The sequence below is a fragment of the Rissa tridactyla genome, chromosome 1 (assembly GCF_028500815.1).
Source record: "Rissa tridactyla isolate bRisTri1 chromosome 1, bRisTri1.patW.cur.20221130, whole genome shotgun sequence".
Taxonomy (NCBI): Eukaryota; Metazoa; Chordata; class Aves; order Charadriiformes; family Laridae; genus Rissa; species Rissa tridactyla.
Window position 1 is genome coordinate 149,718,621 of NC_071466.1, and position 15,365 is coordinate 149,733,985.

At 38.2% G+C, this 15,365-nt stretch overlaps 1 protein-coding gene across 8 annotated transcripts in view; it reads left to right on the forward strand.

Moving 5' to 3' along the window:
* The window catches only part of EPS8 (epidermal growth factor receptor pathway substrate 8), a 140,056-nt gene that overhangs the window by 98,963 nt on the left and 25,728 nt on the right, over window positions 1-15,365 (forward strand). For all 8 annotated transcript variants that reach the window (XM_054198223.1, XM_054198234.1, XM_054198213.1 and 5 more), the window contains exons 6-14: window positions 1,312-1,473; window positions 1,668-1,817; window positions 4,128-4,210; window positions 6,284-6,420; window positions 8,225-8,298; window positions 9,286-9,412; window positions 9,759-9,847; window positions 13,434-13,508; window positions 14,116-14,264. In XM_054198223.1, the coding sequence (XP_054054198.1) occupies window positions 1,312-1,473; window positions 1,668-1,817; window positions 4,128-4,210; window positions 6,284-6,420; window positions 8,225-8,298; window positions 9,286-9,412; window positions 9,759-9,847; window positions 13,434-13,508; window positions 14,116-14,264 (1,046 nt within the window). The remainder of the gene's footprint in view (window positions 1-1,311; window positions 1,474-1,667; window positions 1,818-4,127; window positions 4,211-6,283; window positions 6,421-8,224; window positions 8,299-9,285; window positions 9,413-9,758; window positions 9,848-13,433; window positions 13,509-14,115; window positions 14,265-15,365) is intronic.

Here is a 15,365-nt window from a genome sequence, read left to right on the forward strand (position 1 = left end):
TCTAAGGGCTTCTGGATGCAATGCCTCATTCTTGTAGTCTTACGTGGGTACAAACTTTCTCCCGCTGCCATCAGACCACTGCCATGGGTTAAGCCAAATACCATAGATTGTGAGGTCTTTTTTGCTGGGTTTTCAATTAGCTGTAAATTGTGAGATCGTTTGCAGAAAAGTCTTAATTTCAAGTGCCTCTATCCTATGATCAGCTTGCAAATGAATACTTGTGTTGCTTCTAATTGTCTGACAGTATTTTTCTTTGGTTTCTTCATAACAGTTTTGGTACTGTACTGGCATAAAAATTAGTACTTGTATTTGAAGTATAAGCATTCCTGTGTGAGCAGTCAGTAGAGAGTTTGTTTCTCTTTACTTTTTTAATACTTTGATTATATGCGGTTTATATCTACTCTCTTGTCTGTCATTACTAAGTGTTGTTATCCTATAATAGAAGAAAGCACGCTTAATTCTTTTTTATTTTAAACTTCTTTAGAAGATAGGTGTGCAGGCATATATTAAAATTGGTTCAGGTTGGATGAGCGTAACCATATCTTCAATAAGAATATGAAGGTAGATTTGTACCTGGATAAAACGAAATAATTTTATGGGTTGTATTGCATGGTTGCCATGTTGAAGGAGAAATTGTCCAAACCATAATAGCAGGGAAACTAGTTGAGGTGATGTACATGAGGTAGTATTTAATTTCTAGACTGTTCATTGAATCTGGAGAATATTCCAAGTTTCTGATGAGCAAAAGTAGCTAGTATATTACATTTCTACTGCAATCCGCATAAAAGAAGCCACTAGCCTGTCCATAAGGTATCCCAGTCAGATGCAAGGCCATCATGGTTACCATCAGCATGCTAGCTGGCAGCTCTGGAAGAGATGAAGACACTCCAGGTCAGGGTAGTGGTGGAGGTACATAGGCAGGGTGTTTCTGGGAAGCTTCTGCTGACGATGCCTGGATTCAGCTTGCCAAGTGAGACAGGTTTTCACTCCTCAAGAGAGCTAATTAAATACTCAGGGTTTAATTCTAGCTGTGATACCTGAAAGATGTCAGAATATGCCTTCAAGTCTAACCATTTACTGTAGTGAGGAAATGACAGAGGATGACAAACAGTGAGTTACGAAAATCAGTTGAGTTAAAATGACATTATGGACTAAACAACCTCTCCTATGGCTTGTTGGTGGGATCTGTCATATACAAAGGCACTTTTATTCATGAATAATTTGTATTGCTATTTCCTGGCAATTTGAATACTGTCACGGCCTAGGAATTATGAATTACAATTTTTTTTAAATGTATGTCCCATTCACTAGCACTTGACCACCTTTGTTCTGGACCGAAAAGAGGCAATGATTACAGTAGATGATGGAATAAGGAAGCTGAAATTGCTGGATGCCAAAGGCAAAGTGTGGACTCAAGATATGATTCTTCAAGTGGATGACAAAGCTGTCAGTTTGGTGGACTTGGAATCAAAGGTAAGATCTGTGAGTGGCAGTCTCATTTTCAGAGAGAGAGAGAAAAAGGGAACAGGCAGAAAAATGATGTATGTGAGATTTGGTATTTAATTAGCTTATTATCACTTTCCCTTTTTAACTCATGCAGCTTTTCTGAGATCAGGACTGTATATAGTAAGGTGGTGTTTTGGTTTTTTTTTTTCCTCTTCTGGCAGAATGAACTGGAGAATTTTCCTTTAAGCACAATTCAGCATTGCCAAGCTGTGATGAATGCGTGCAGCTACAATTCAATTCTTGCATTAGTATGTAAAGAACCAACCCAAAACAAGCCTGATTTGCATCTTTTCCAATGTGATGAGATTAAGGTAAGGTAGTAATAGAGATCTGCTATGACTTACTTGAATAGGGGAAATTTTATGAATTGGCAAATACAATCAAATGAGCTTATTAATAGAAAATAATTCTGTTCTTTTATTCTTATAAATATGCTTCAACTTTATTGCATTTATGATATCAGCACTACGTATAGTGTGTTGGTAAATGTAGCATAGTATGTCTTGCAAGAGAGTAGTTCTGCATGTAAGCTGAATTTTTAGTGCATGTGCAAATGTGTCATTACTGTAAACATTGATTCTTGGGCTCTGTAGCTGTTCGTTTAGGTTTGCACATGAGTAAAGCTCTGGAATACGTATATGGTTTGCATTTGTGCTTCTGAAGACGGTGGTGTAAAATAGTTTATCTCAAACTTATAATCTGCAAAGAACTTATCCGAGCCCTGAGTCCTACCTAGACTTTCCCCTTTTCTGCTTTTTTTGTCACTGAACAATTAAACCTTCTCTACGTTCGCACCTCTCTGGAACTCTGCTCTGCTGGAGAGATATTGAAAAGGAAAATATTACTTTTAGGAGGGGAAAAACAAGGAAAGAGATTGTCTCTGATTAAAGTATTTCCCTCAAGCATAAATATCTTTTTTAATGTATTCTGCAATACTTCTTTATTTCCAGCATTATTAATTTTAATTTCTGTTAGTTATTCTATATACTTTAAATTCTAATTGATAATTTCATGGGCGTTTTTAAATTCCTTTAGTAGTTTATATCATTGTCTTAAAAAACATTGCTAATCACATTGTGCAACCTTTTTGAAACTGGTACAGTAGGAGTGATGTGAAAACAACCGTTTAATTGTGTGACTGGTTGCACTGTATTTGCTGTTTCAATGGAAACTGGGATCCTGTGAGAAGATCAGGCTGCGGTATGTTAAATAACACAGGGATCCTCATTGAGGTCTGGTTGGACCCAGCCTCCCAAGGTTTAGAGATGGTCTCTTTTCTTCAGACTTTAATCTTTTGAAGTTTTTCCTCTGTCTACAATTAAAAATGCAGAGCACATAAGCATGACTTGGAAATCTAGGATCCCCCTTTTCTTCTGAGGTTTTGTTCAACTCTGTGACCGTACCCTAGGTTTTGTTCCTTACCCATGAAACTTGGCTGGTTTTGAAAGGATAGGTCTTTCTCCCTTGCCTTTTTCTGGTTCTTAATCAGAAGTTACCATGAACCTCAGGAGCCTCTGCAATAGAAATTCCAATGTATATTTATAAACAAAAAATTGTTAAATAAGAGTATTTATTATACTCTTATTTATATTTATAAAGATTTATATTGATAAATAAATATCAAGAGTATGATTAATGGAATGCTTCTGGTTTTAAGTTCCTCAAATCTGCTTAAGTTTTTTTCTATTAAGTCTTCAACCGTAATGTATCTCTAGTCCATATTCTGTAGTGCAATTCATTATAGCCTGAGAAGTCTGTTAATCCCTTTAGATCCTAAATTCAACAAAGTCTTCTGGTCCCAGCAGAAGTTACATATTCCTCGCCAAAAGTTGCATGGTTCTTCACCATGAGAGGACCAAGACAGATGTGGGCCTTGTATAGCGAGCCAGACACTGACAGATTTGGGCTTTGACAGCCTGCGTAGGAAATTAATTTGTCAGCTGAAGACGTGTAACAGAGCATTCTAAATCCTACGAGAAGCTGTGACCTATTTAATGCAAGATCTATTAAAATAATGCCTTAGACGTGCATCAAATTTTCACTTGTGGGCCACTGGTGGAGGCAGACTGCAGTTATGAAGATGCAGGAGCCTACAGATTAGGAAACGTTCTGGAAAATTCATCTTCTATTAAATCAAAGAGAAGTTGGAGGATATTGTTATTTCTTAAAGGAAACTGCATAACTACAAGTTATTTTCGAATCCTTTCTGCTGCTACTGCCTATAGTAGTTTTGCTGCTATTATCTATAGTAGATTTTTTTTTATAGTATGTCTTTCAACTAACATGGTTGAGAAAAACAAAAATGACATACACAGAGGGGAAAAAATAGCTTATTCAATAATGGCTGACTTGAGATAATTACCTCTGTTCAGACAAATTTGGTGTCTAGATGACATACTCATCTGATGACTGTGCTTGAAATTGGAACAGTGACAAAAATACCAACTCCCAGACAATAGCATTGTGTGTTTCTTCATTCTGTTTAGGTGTAAAATAATTTATCCTAGAACTTTTAAATAAATGGGATTTGATGAGGGATTCTGGAATCTAAAGATGCCCTAAAAAATAGTGAACGAGGAGATATAGATGATAACTGATGTTTTCTGCTTCTGTCTCTCTAGGCTAGCTTTATTCATGAAGATATTGAAAGTGCAATCAGTGACAGCAAGAGTGGGAAACAAAAGAAGAGGCTTGAAACACTGAGGTAAAGACCTAACTCCTTGGCAGTATATAGGATCACCAAATAGTGTTACAGCATTCAGAAGCTCTCGAAGTCTGTCTTTGTTAGTCTTTGTTGCTAGTTGATAATATACTTCCAAACCCACATGTAGAGGCCTTGCTTTAATAATTATCTTATGCTGTCTCAATTTGTAGCATCACTCTTACCTTTCCCAATTCCACCTTAGTGATGGGAAGATCAATCAATACGGGTTGCCGGAGAATATCATTGCATGTCTCAGTTCTGCGTACCAGTCAAGTAGTTCAGAATTTAAATTAAAAATATAAATGCCCCATAAATCCAAGTAAGTACGATTCTGATAAAAGGTTTGGGGATCTAAAGATGTTAAATGAAACAGCAACTGAAGATTGAATAATCTTCCCGCCTGCCTGTTTAATGATGCTGAAGACTCCTTGTTTCCCTGGTAGCAAAAACTTCTCTGCCAGTAAGAAAAAAAAAGAGTCTGTTGAGTTCAGAGAAGATTTATGTAGAAATGAGAAGTAGCCAACAGAGGTATAATAACAAGGGCATGAATATATTTGATACTGAATGGTTACGGTAGTAGTCTGTTGAAAAGTTAGTATGCAACCACGTCCTGATAGTATCTCTCAATAACACTGAGTTTTGTGGTCCAGACAGAGAAGTCTTTGCTGGACAAAAATCATTAAGTAAAAATGACACCGTTGTATGAACGAGTTTATAGCAATCTTAGTAACTATTAAGTTCTGACGTGCATCTCATGAAGTTTTCCTCGAGTAATGGGCACTCCTATAAAAACAAAACAAAACCTGAGCTGCGTCTAACTTTACCTGTAGGCTTAAAACTAAATAAGCACACTTTTCTGTTTGTGGGTCTATAACAACAAGTATAAGCACAAAGTGGTAATCCAGGAGGACTCAAACACATTGGATGTACTGGGAAACTGATGAGATTTAATTGGGTAAAGAATGTAGGTCAGTACATCTAGGGGAAAAAATAATCTGCGATATCAGTCTCTGCGGGCTGTGAGGCCAAGTGGTCATTAGTGCATGACAGCTTAGCGCTGGTTACTTGCTGACGTATCAATACGTGCTGATGGGGGTCACAGGGAGAGACCCTCGTCCCTGACATGGCATTGTGGAGTCGCTGCAAGGTTGCTGACAAGTAGAAGTGCGGGACGTGCAGAGAAGAGTGCCCAGGAGACCGGAGGAAGGAATGGTGATGGATACATCATTTTTTATTCGGTGTCCAAAGACCAAATAACACCTGACATTTCGTGGTGGTGTTGAATGCCATGAATGAGATGGGATTATAAAGATAAGAATTTAAGGTGAAGATCTTGCTTTTAAGTAGGGACATGGGGAAGGGATGGCATGTGTGCGTGACAGGAGTTGTTGGGATTTTTCTGTCTGTTGGTGTGAAGTTGCAGAATGACTTCAAAAACATGTTTCCTTATGGTATTTAAAACTACATTAAGAATGGGAAAACTGAAAAATTGCAGGTGGCAGCTGTGATACAGTCTATGATGGGATGGTACACTTGTATCAAGACAGGATGAACAGACCACTGATACAAAAAGGAAAAACAACCTGTAAATTTAATAGGTTTTGTTGGTAGAGCTTTGTGAAACAGGCAGTCGACAACCTGTCAAATTTAGGGACTAGATAAGCATCTTGTGGCAGCTGAAAGGGAACTTCTAATGAAAAATTTCACACAAAATGGAAGTCCTGCCAGTAAAGTGCATGTGGTGGTAAAAATTCCACCTACTAAACCCAAGCAGCTAAACTTGCCTGTGTAAACCGGCAGATCTCTAGACGTCATGTTCTGTGGCACTCCTTGGGGATTTCCCATGTGGCAAGGTGACAAATGTTTGCTAACCCCATCATGGACTGAGTTTCCTGCTGTGTTTAACATATTTACACACCATGGTCTTGAGCGCTGCTTACTTGGCAAGCCCATAGTATGCTCAACAGTAGAAGGAGGTCCTTGTAAAGCCTCCTTGTCTTCTCTGATTAAGCACTAGAAAATAGACTGTTTTTCCTTCAAGTGTCACTTCTGGGCTTTCTTCTCTTCCTCTAGGATGATATCCAAAGCTGACAGCACCATCCCTCCACCGCCGCGGGCACCTGCCCCTGTGCCACCGGGGACCATCACCCAGGTGGACGTCAGAAGCCGCGTGGCAGCATGGTCCGCGTGGGCCGCTGAGCAGGGAGACTGTGAGTATTTCTGGGAGACCGCCACCTCAAGTGTGGCAGCAAACTGTTGTTCTGGGCAGTAACTTTTTATGATCCTTAGTAATAACGAAAATAGTTTGGAAAGACTACTTTTATAAAGATTACAGCAATTGAATGCAGACATGGAAATGGTTGTACGAGGTCAGCCCTCTGTCCTTGCTGAGAGCAGGCAGGATTATTTTCCCAGTCTGGTTTGAAATGCCCCAAGCCACTGTTGCCTGATCTGGGGAATAAGACCTGACTGTCATAATCTGACTTGTCATTTACTTGCACTTACCCGTTTTCTGAATTTCTGTTCAGAACTTCTTTTATTTGTGTTTAGCTGGGTGGGGGTGGGGCTACGGATTCTAACCTGGGCTTTTTTGGGAACATTCGCGGTAATCAGTACTGTCATAACTCTAGTAATTTAGTGATGGTCTCTTTAGTAATAGGGAAAGCGTAGGCCAGATATTTCAGACAATTAAAAAAATATAATCATGGATTAAAAGGTGACTAGAGATCAGCATTATTTATTTATTTTATATTTATCTAGTTCTTTTTATGTTTTTTTTTTTTTAAAGCCCTAACCGAGGAATATTGTAGCATTTCTGATGGGTTTGGATTTTTTTTTGTTGTTTTGTTTTTTGAGGTTTTTTTTAAATCTCTAATGGAAACATTTTTATTTTGATCAGATTTCTTTGACAAAAATATTCTTTAGAAACAATACATTTCCTGCTGTAAAACAGACTGTATTAAGGGAATAATCTTGGTTAAGGTGACGCCTTTTTTGGTCTGGGTTAATTTTTGTTACCTTTTTTTATAATAGATACTAAAATTTTAGAATTAGAAGTCATTAACCACAGAGTCTTTATTATTTTTGGTTTATTAAACTGTATCACTCAACTAAGTACACAACTATGCAAGGAAAAAACTAAAAATGTTCAGAGAAACCTGTAATGTTAAGAATGTTTTTGTCCTCTAATCTGCAGTATTACATGTATCTTGAGTAAAGGGTAGTTTGTTCTTCTGTTTAACGACTTCTCAACTTCGGAAAAGTTTAATGAGTTTGTCAAGTGATCTGTCTTGCCAGACCACTTGTGGACCTGAGTTCCTGCAGTTCCTGCTATTCTAGTCATGTGGATCTTTCCTAAAACATATTTATTAAAATCCCACCTTTTAACAAAAGCAATACGGTATTTACCGTGACTTAAAAATGCAAAACTTGTCCTTTCTCAAAATGTTAACCCTTATTGTTCTAGAATAAAAGTCACTGACTCTGTATTTGGAAATACCTGTTTTATCACATCATTACCTCCCCTCATTTCTGTGTTGCCAGACTTGGTCTCTCTGTCCAAATTCCTACATTCCTTTTTTGCTTATTCCCTTCTACATCAAAATTAGTTTGAAGTCATAGCTACAGTCTTCCTTCTCGCTTACCTCCGCTGGAGTAGCTTTCAGCATATTTTGCAAAATGGCATGATTTCTCAGTACGTTGTATTTATAATCTGCCATTTTCTGATGTAATATTTTTGATTTAAACCTTGGGACCACATTTCTGTGGTTAACTTCATTTATGCAGCAAAGTTGACTGGAAGCATACACCTAAGCTTTTTGTGTGAGATGTGGCAGGATCAGGCATTAGGGTGCAAGATTTTCAGGTGGTGTGGGGTCCCTGCAAATTGAATGGGACAAACGTTGTCCATCGTTTTCTCACAGCAGTATGGTTTCAAACTTAAGCTGTATAGGAAGTGTTGGTTACTAATTCTGCGTATATGGATGTCTTATTCTCTTCTTCCCTTTTCCACAGTTGAAAAACATAAACAATACCACGATCATGAAGAAACAGCAGAGATGATAGCAGCCAGGATTGACAGAGATGTTGTAAGTGAGAAACTGCAAGCAACATTGCTTAATGTCTGTGAAATTTTGCATCTCTACTTTGTGGGAAGACTTTCCCCACGTGGGAAACTCAATTCTGGAGGAAAGCTTTCCAGACAGCCTGTGTTTGCGGGGTAGACCTTAAAAATGAGTAGGCGGTCATACTTTTTCCTTTTTTCTCTCTTTTTTAACGAGGAAAAAAGAAAGTACTGAATGTTGATGCAAAGTTTCCTGCTTTGAAGCTAGAAATATAAGTACTAATTTTATGTGGTAGACCAAATTCAGTAAACCGTGTAAGGATAAATTCCATTAATTTAGTGGGACTTAGATATGTGCAATATCTAGAAAATGAACATACGGTCATTTCTGATATTGCTATAAACAACAAAATTGGGCAGGTCTTATGTGGTAGGCAATATCCAGTATTGCCCTATTTGTCACTTCTGACTTTCTATTTTTCCACTTGGCAGCATCCAAGGGTCTTGAGGAAAGCAGGTTGGGGCCTGCTGAATTGGTGTATACATGTTTGCCCCAGGGGGTCCTTATGCTCCTCCATTTGCTCTTTGAAAGCAATTCTTCAAAGAGTACTTCTAAAAACTGCATTCTGACATTCAACGAACAGCTTAATATTTTGTACTAAAGAAGATTATGAAGTTAAATTGTTTAGGAGAATGCTGTTCTACACAAATAATTAGAATTTTTTCATGTGTTGTGAGAGAAAATGTAACGTGTGAATGAATTGTGTAACTCCGGTCTGAATTTACTAATCTTGATGCTTATATTTTAAAAAACTTACACTGGCCCTAAGTTTCTAAAAATCTAAGATTTAAAATACTTCACAGGTGTGTAAAATTAAGAACAGCAATATTCTAGCATGGACTCTAGCTTCTGAAGGAGCTCTTGGTGTCTGAGGGTGTAGTCATTTTGATTTCTGGAGTATTTCTGCTATAGGTTCTGTAGAGAAACTGTTACTTTTCTTTTCTCCCATAGCAAATTCTGAACCATATTTTGGACGACATTGAGTATTTTGTTACCAAACTTCAAAAAGCTGCTGAAGCATTTGCTGAACTTTCGAAGAGGAAGAAAACTAAAAAAAATAAAAAGAAAGGACCTGGAGGTAGGAGTTCTCGCTGCACACAATTCTGTTTCTCTAAGGATTATTGAGGCTAGCAAATGTGGGGGGTTTTTTATGAATGTAGTAATTTTCTTTCAATTTCAGCACAAAAGATCCTACGCAGTATATTGTTAGAGGGAAACCTGTGGAAATCATTTGCTTGAAGTCAGCAGCGAGTGACTAATTAGAGATATGACTTTAGAATATGCTCACTGTTGTGGTTCTGTATTTACAAAATTCTGCAATTTGGTAAATTTATTATGTATTTATATGTTTACTATGCCTGTAATATTTATAGAAATTATATACCATCTAAATGGATATATAAAAACCTCATTTTGTTCACCAGAGGGAGTTCTTACTCTCCGTGCAAAACCACCGCCTCCAGATGAATTTGTTGACTGCTTCCAAAAATTCAAGCATGGCTTCAATCTCCTGGTAAGTGACTGTTAGTGGATATGGTGGTGTGAGGCATGCAGTAACAGTTCCGTTCCTGAGATAATTGATGTTAAGTATAAAATGATCTTTGTTTTCCCCACCACTACAAAATTAATTTGGGTGTCAGTTGTGCTGCATTGGTTTTCCTGTGTCTTACTTCACTAGTATGAAGTGAAGAACTAAAATTTTGGGGAAAGATGAATAGGACAAGGAAGAATCAGTAACACGACCTACTTGCTTTGTAGTTATTTTTAAGTTCAGTCTTCTTGGATGTTCCTGCTATTCCAGACAGCGTGGATGCATTATTGTTGACTCCCTCGAGGGAGCTGCAGATGGCTTGTCTTTGGGAATGTATTAATCAAGTCTTCTGCCTTCTGTCTAACTTTTCTGGTGCCTTGTCCATGTAGAAAAACCTTGTGGGTCTTAAATGCTTTACTGCTGCCAGCTGTGGTGGTCGTGCCTTCCAGGGAATTGTGAGCCTGGGCCTCTGTTGTCTTGGTCTCCACTGCTCTTTCAGGAGAAGCAAACCCACAAGTATCCTCTTCAAGAATGACATACCTGGAAATGTAATCTTGTTTGGTCCTTGGCTGACACGCAGGAAGATAATTCAGCTGATACCTGACTGATCTTAGACATTTGCCTATTCCTTCTCCATCCAAGGCTGAAGTGAGACAAGAGCAGAGCTGGCAACCTCTGGCCTAGGTTGGCCTTTGAGCCAGCTTTGGGATGCTGCTCCTTAAGGGCTCTACACAGTGGCTAGATGAGCATATTTCTTTCTGCATTGTTGTGCTGCTTTTTTTTCTTGGTTCTTGAAAGCCTTTTGCTTGGGAAATTTGAGTTTAAATAGTAAAAGTATTTCTAGGAACGTCTGTTGGGATCACAGTTCTGTTGCATGCTTGCCAGCATCACCAGCTGTGGCTTTAGTTTTATTCAGCTATGCCCATCAGACTCCCTGTACTTTTTGCCATCATTACATAGGACCTTTCTGGCCTCAGAACAGTCCATCCAACAAATTACTGTCTCTTTATAGGTTCTCAACAAGCAGAGATGCTAATTCAAGAGCCTTCTCCTGGCATCTCCTTTCTGCAAGTGCTATTAAAGGAGGTCAGCAAGTGGGACACCTTCGAAGCATTTGCTTTCAGATACTGACTGTCCCTTCCAATTGCTGGGGAAGCTGTGCCAATGGGGAAAATTGTTCTTGTCTCCACTGAGTGCAGTCAGCTTTTTCTTCCTCTTGGGGAATGAATTATGATTGCAGGGCTGTAGGAGATATTTAGAAATGTTAAGAATATTTTTTTTTTTTTTTCCAAACCCTACATCAAATCCTGTGATTCTGACCTCAGAGGATTTCTGTTTTTGTGGGGATGGATGTCTTTAGAATATGCTGATCCTTCTCAGTAAGAGTGCTTGTAATGTTCAGTTTTTTTCCATTCTTACTTCTTATGCGTTCTGCATTTAAATTAGTTTTTCACCCCAAAACAATATGTGCATCTTTGAATCTTTATCTTCTGTGCAGAAGAAGCAGCAGTTCTTGTTTTGGTCCTCAGCAGCTTCTCGGACCTGATTTCTAATGTTGCTCTTGAAGAGCTGTGCTGTATAACAGTGCTTTACTTCAGCATCATTGCGAGAGCCATAAAAGCCTGAAATTTCACTTTCTGGTGCTTTATGTCAGACATGGAGAACTGTACAAAATGAAGAATCTAAATCTGAAAGTTTAAAAATAAAAAGAGCGGCTAGAAGAATAAAATCTTTGTCAGTAGAATGGAAACTGTTTTAAAACACGATGCTGGAAGCTCCTAGAAAATGCCTACCATATGTCGAAAAAACTTTAGAAAGACTGAAAGAAAGTTGTTATGACTGAAGAACAATGTATAGGAAGTTATTAGAAGTAAAAACACATCCTCCTCCTTTCTTCATTTGGAGGCACACTCTGGAAGGCTAGATGTAAAAGTAGAATGAGGCTAGGCAAAAGCAGTTTGAGGAACAGATGGCAAGATGCAATAAAAATTACTATAACTTTTAAAAACACATTCTGGCATGCTACTTATTTCTGGAGCCTGCAGGGCCAACGGGTGATCAGTAAATAAAATAAATCCTCCAGGAAGCTGTATCACAGAAACTATATGTTTGTGGGGTTTTTTTAATGCATATATTTACTTGGAAAAGCCTGATAGTGGAAAATATGTTCATGAAAAGTGTTTTTTATGGGGGTACACACGAGATTATCAGTTTCAAATTGAAGAACTGGTAATGAGTTAAAGAACAGCAAATCAAAATGGCAAGTTACAGGCAGATGAATAGAAGCCCTGTTTGAATGGGCACCATTGATCCATCTATTCCAAAAACTAAGTCAGCAGACCACACAGTATGGCACGTAACCTCTCTCAAACTGCCTTTCTTCCAGCGGAAGAGAAGTGTTTAAGATAATGCTGATAATCTTTACAGTCATTCCAAGAATCCGAGTGACTATGACAACTAGGTACCCCTGAGGTACTTGCACGTGGGATGCAGTTTGTAGGCAGGTATATTAAATTGAGGAAGAAGCAAACTTGCATCTTGCAAAACAAAATAACGTCTACAAATCCATCAGTTCTTTGATTTTGTTTCTTTGGATTTCCAAAACACATCCAGCAAGGTTGCACACCCTGAGGTTCTTAAAGAAACCGAGCTACTGTGAGGTTGAATGTAGCTTCTTAGATTCTTGTTTGGTGAAATAGAGAACAAATTATAGGACTAAAACGCCAGTTCTCAAAGTGCAGTAAATTCAGCAGTGAAGTCCCACACATGCCCCTGCAGAGGCCTTTGCTTGTGCAATGTCTTTACAGGTGTTCTGGCAAACGGGGAGTGAAGAGTCTACCGATGTGGAAATATCTCGAGATAGCAGATACAGTGACAGATGAAATTCAGTATTGATAGATAGGATAGAGCATGGACTGGTGGGGAAAAATCTCATATGTAAAACAAGTTAGAACAAAATGTTGATGTGATACAGATTCCTGTGAGAATGTCATCCGGGTTCAATGGCGATCAGCCAAGCAAATGTTAAGAACCATTAGGAAAAAAAAAAAAAAAGAAAATCATCAAATAAAGAGCATCAATATGCTATTATGTTCCCTGGCCTTATTTTGTTCCCAGTGTAGCAAAATTGAAGAAGGTACAGGGAAGACAAGAATGCTCCAAGGAATTATGTTAGCTTGGAAAAGACCGAACAGAGTAAGAATGCAATAAATATGTAAATGGTTATGAGCGTCACTGGAAAAAGCAAGCAGAGAAGGATTGCTTAGTTTTCATTTGGAAAAGAACTACAGAATGCTAATGAAACTAAGAGATAGCAAATTTCCAAATGAGATGCCTCTTTACAAAGCATATAAGTCAGTTGTGGAACTTCTTGTTTTGCACAATAGGTGTTAAAGCTATACATGGATTCAAAAGCAATTGGATGAATGAGCACTTACACTTAGCAGATGTTGCAGACAAAACACTGGGCTTAGGCGGACCTGACCAGGGATGGCCATTCTTATGTGAAGTATTTATTATCACAAAAGTTAACCGTTTCATAAAATGTATCATTTTCCAATTCCTTCAGGCCAAATTAAAGTTCCATATCCAGAATCCTAGTGCGGCTGAATTGGTTCATTTTCTGTTTACCCCACTACATATGGTAAGGTTTTATCATTTTCTAATTGTTTTCCCTCAGAACTCTTGTATTTATATCCTCTGTGACCTTTTCAAGGATAACAAGATTGAAATGTTGTGTCCCTGGACAATAACTAAGGAGAAATGTGTGTCTTAGGACACTTCTCTTTAGAAAATAATTTATATCCTTTGCTGTGTATATTCACACCTATTAAATATATTTATTTAAATAACCTTTAGCTTTGTGTGTTACAGTTTGCCATTATAATTTTTAATTAACAATAAAAAAATTGAAATAATTTACATAATGCAGGAGGAGAGTTGGAAGGATAACCGTATGTCTGTTTAATGGCAGTATGCGTGATGTTGATCAGTAGAGCAAAAATAACATTGCCAAAAGTGGGTCTAAATGTAAAATGGTTGGTTACCAGGACAGCAGTTCTTTTGCAATAAATCCGTTAGTTAACCCATAGGATGTTAAGACACACTGTTAGCTTCTCAGAGGTTTTTTTGGAGGGTGTTTTTGTGAGTAACCAATGTTTCCTAGCAGCACTGTAGGTAACTTATATTCACAGTAACTTCCTTACTGACAATGTGTTTGTTCTTTGTGTTATTTGAATACTTGGATTTAGGTGGTGCAGACAACAGGAGGTCCAGAGCTTGCTGGTACAGTACTCAGCCCCCTCTTAACAAAAGATACTGTAGACTTCCTGCGATATACTGTCACTAGTGAGGAAGGACAGTTATGGATGTCATTGGGTGACACATGGACCAAAGCCAGGTGAGAAAAAGCCACTGCATATTTTAGAGACGATCTCTAAACTCACGTTTATTGACACGATCTTAACCAGGTTATCCGCTCCCCAATAAACTCAATATTCATTTGTCAGGCTTTCGACTCTTCAGAACTGTTCTTTAAAGTTTTTGGAAAGGAGCTCTTCAGCGTCAGTGGGATTTGGTAGTGGTTTGATTTTAGGGGTCTCAAGGAGGGAGAAAATGCAGACAGAATTTCTTTTTTTTGTCCATGGTATGAAGAACCTCTTGACATAACCTTTTGCAGTCATTTTTTTCTGAACTGTCCCTTGCATGTTTCCGGTTGTTTTTCACCCTTATTTTTCCAACCCAGCTATCTTGACTTCATTAACGATCAGTCTGAAGAAGTTGCAATAAAAAGTGACAAAATATTGATGAACAGGATACACATTTCAATTTTCAGTGTTTATTGGCTGAACCATGTCACATGTGCATACCCTACATGTTGTGCTTATGGATTCACTGTTATGGTTAGGCCTAGCTGAAAATTAACTATTTTATACATTTGTTGTTTTTGAAGCAAGTATATGGTTTGAAAATACTTAAGTAAATAGAAAGTGCAAAAAAAAAAAAAGCTTTAAATTTGCAAAGTATGTTTTAACTCTGTAATCTGTGGTAGATAAGTGCTTTTGGTGATGATTAAGTATATGCAATCACTTGGGCTGGAAATGCGTCATGTATTTTGTGTTTATTCATCCTTGCTCTTAGATTTCGAATTGGAACATAAATACCAACCAAGTAGATTTCCTTAAGTAATTGATTGATTAAAAAGTAGTTGAGTGCTTTGCTGGTAAGGAAGGCTGCATGGAAGGCCCTAGGGCATGGAGTGATAAACACCCTCAGAGTAGGGAGAGTGACGTACAGTTCTTTCCCTTCCTTGAGCTCACTCTGCCGCAGGACCAGGAATGTTAAAGTTCATCCTTTGGGCCTATTGTTTGGCCTGCTACTACAAAATGAGGTGGAAACAGGAGTTGCAGCTCCTTGTGATTGCCAGAGAGCTTACCCCAGCAAAGCACCATCCGCTTGCCTTTACCTGCCTCAAGCTCTGCTGGCTTCATAGCAGCTTGTG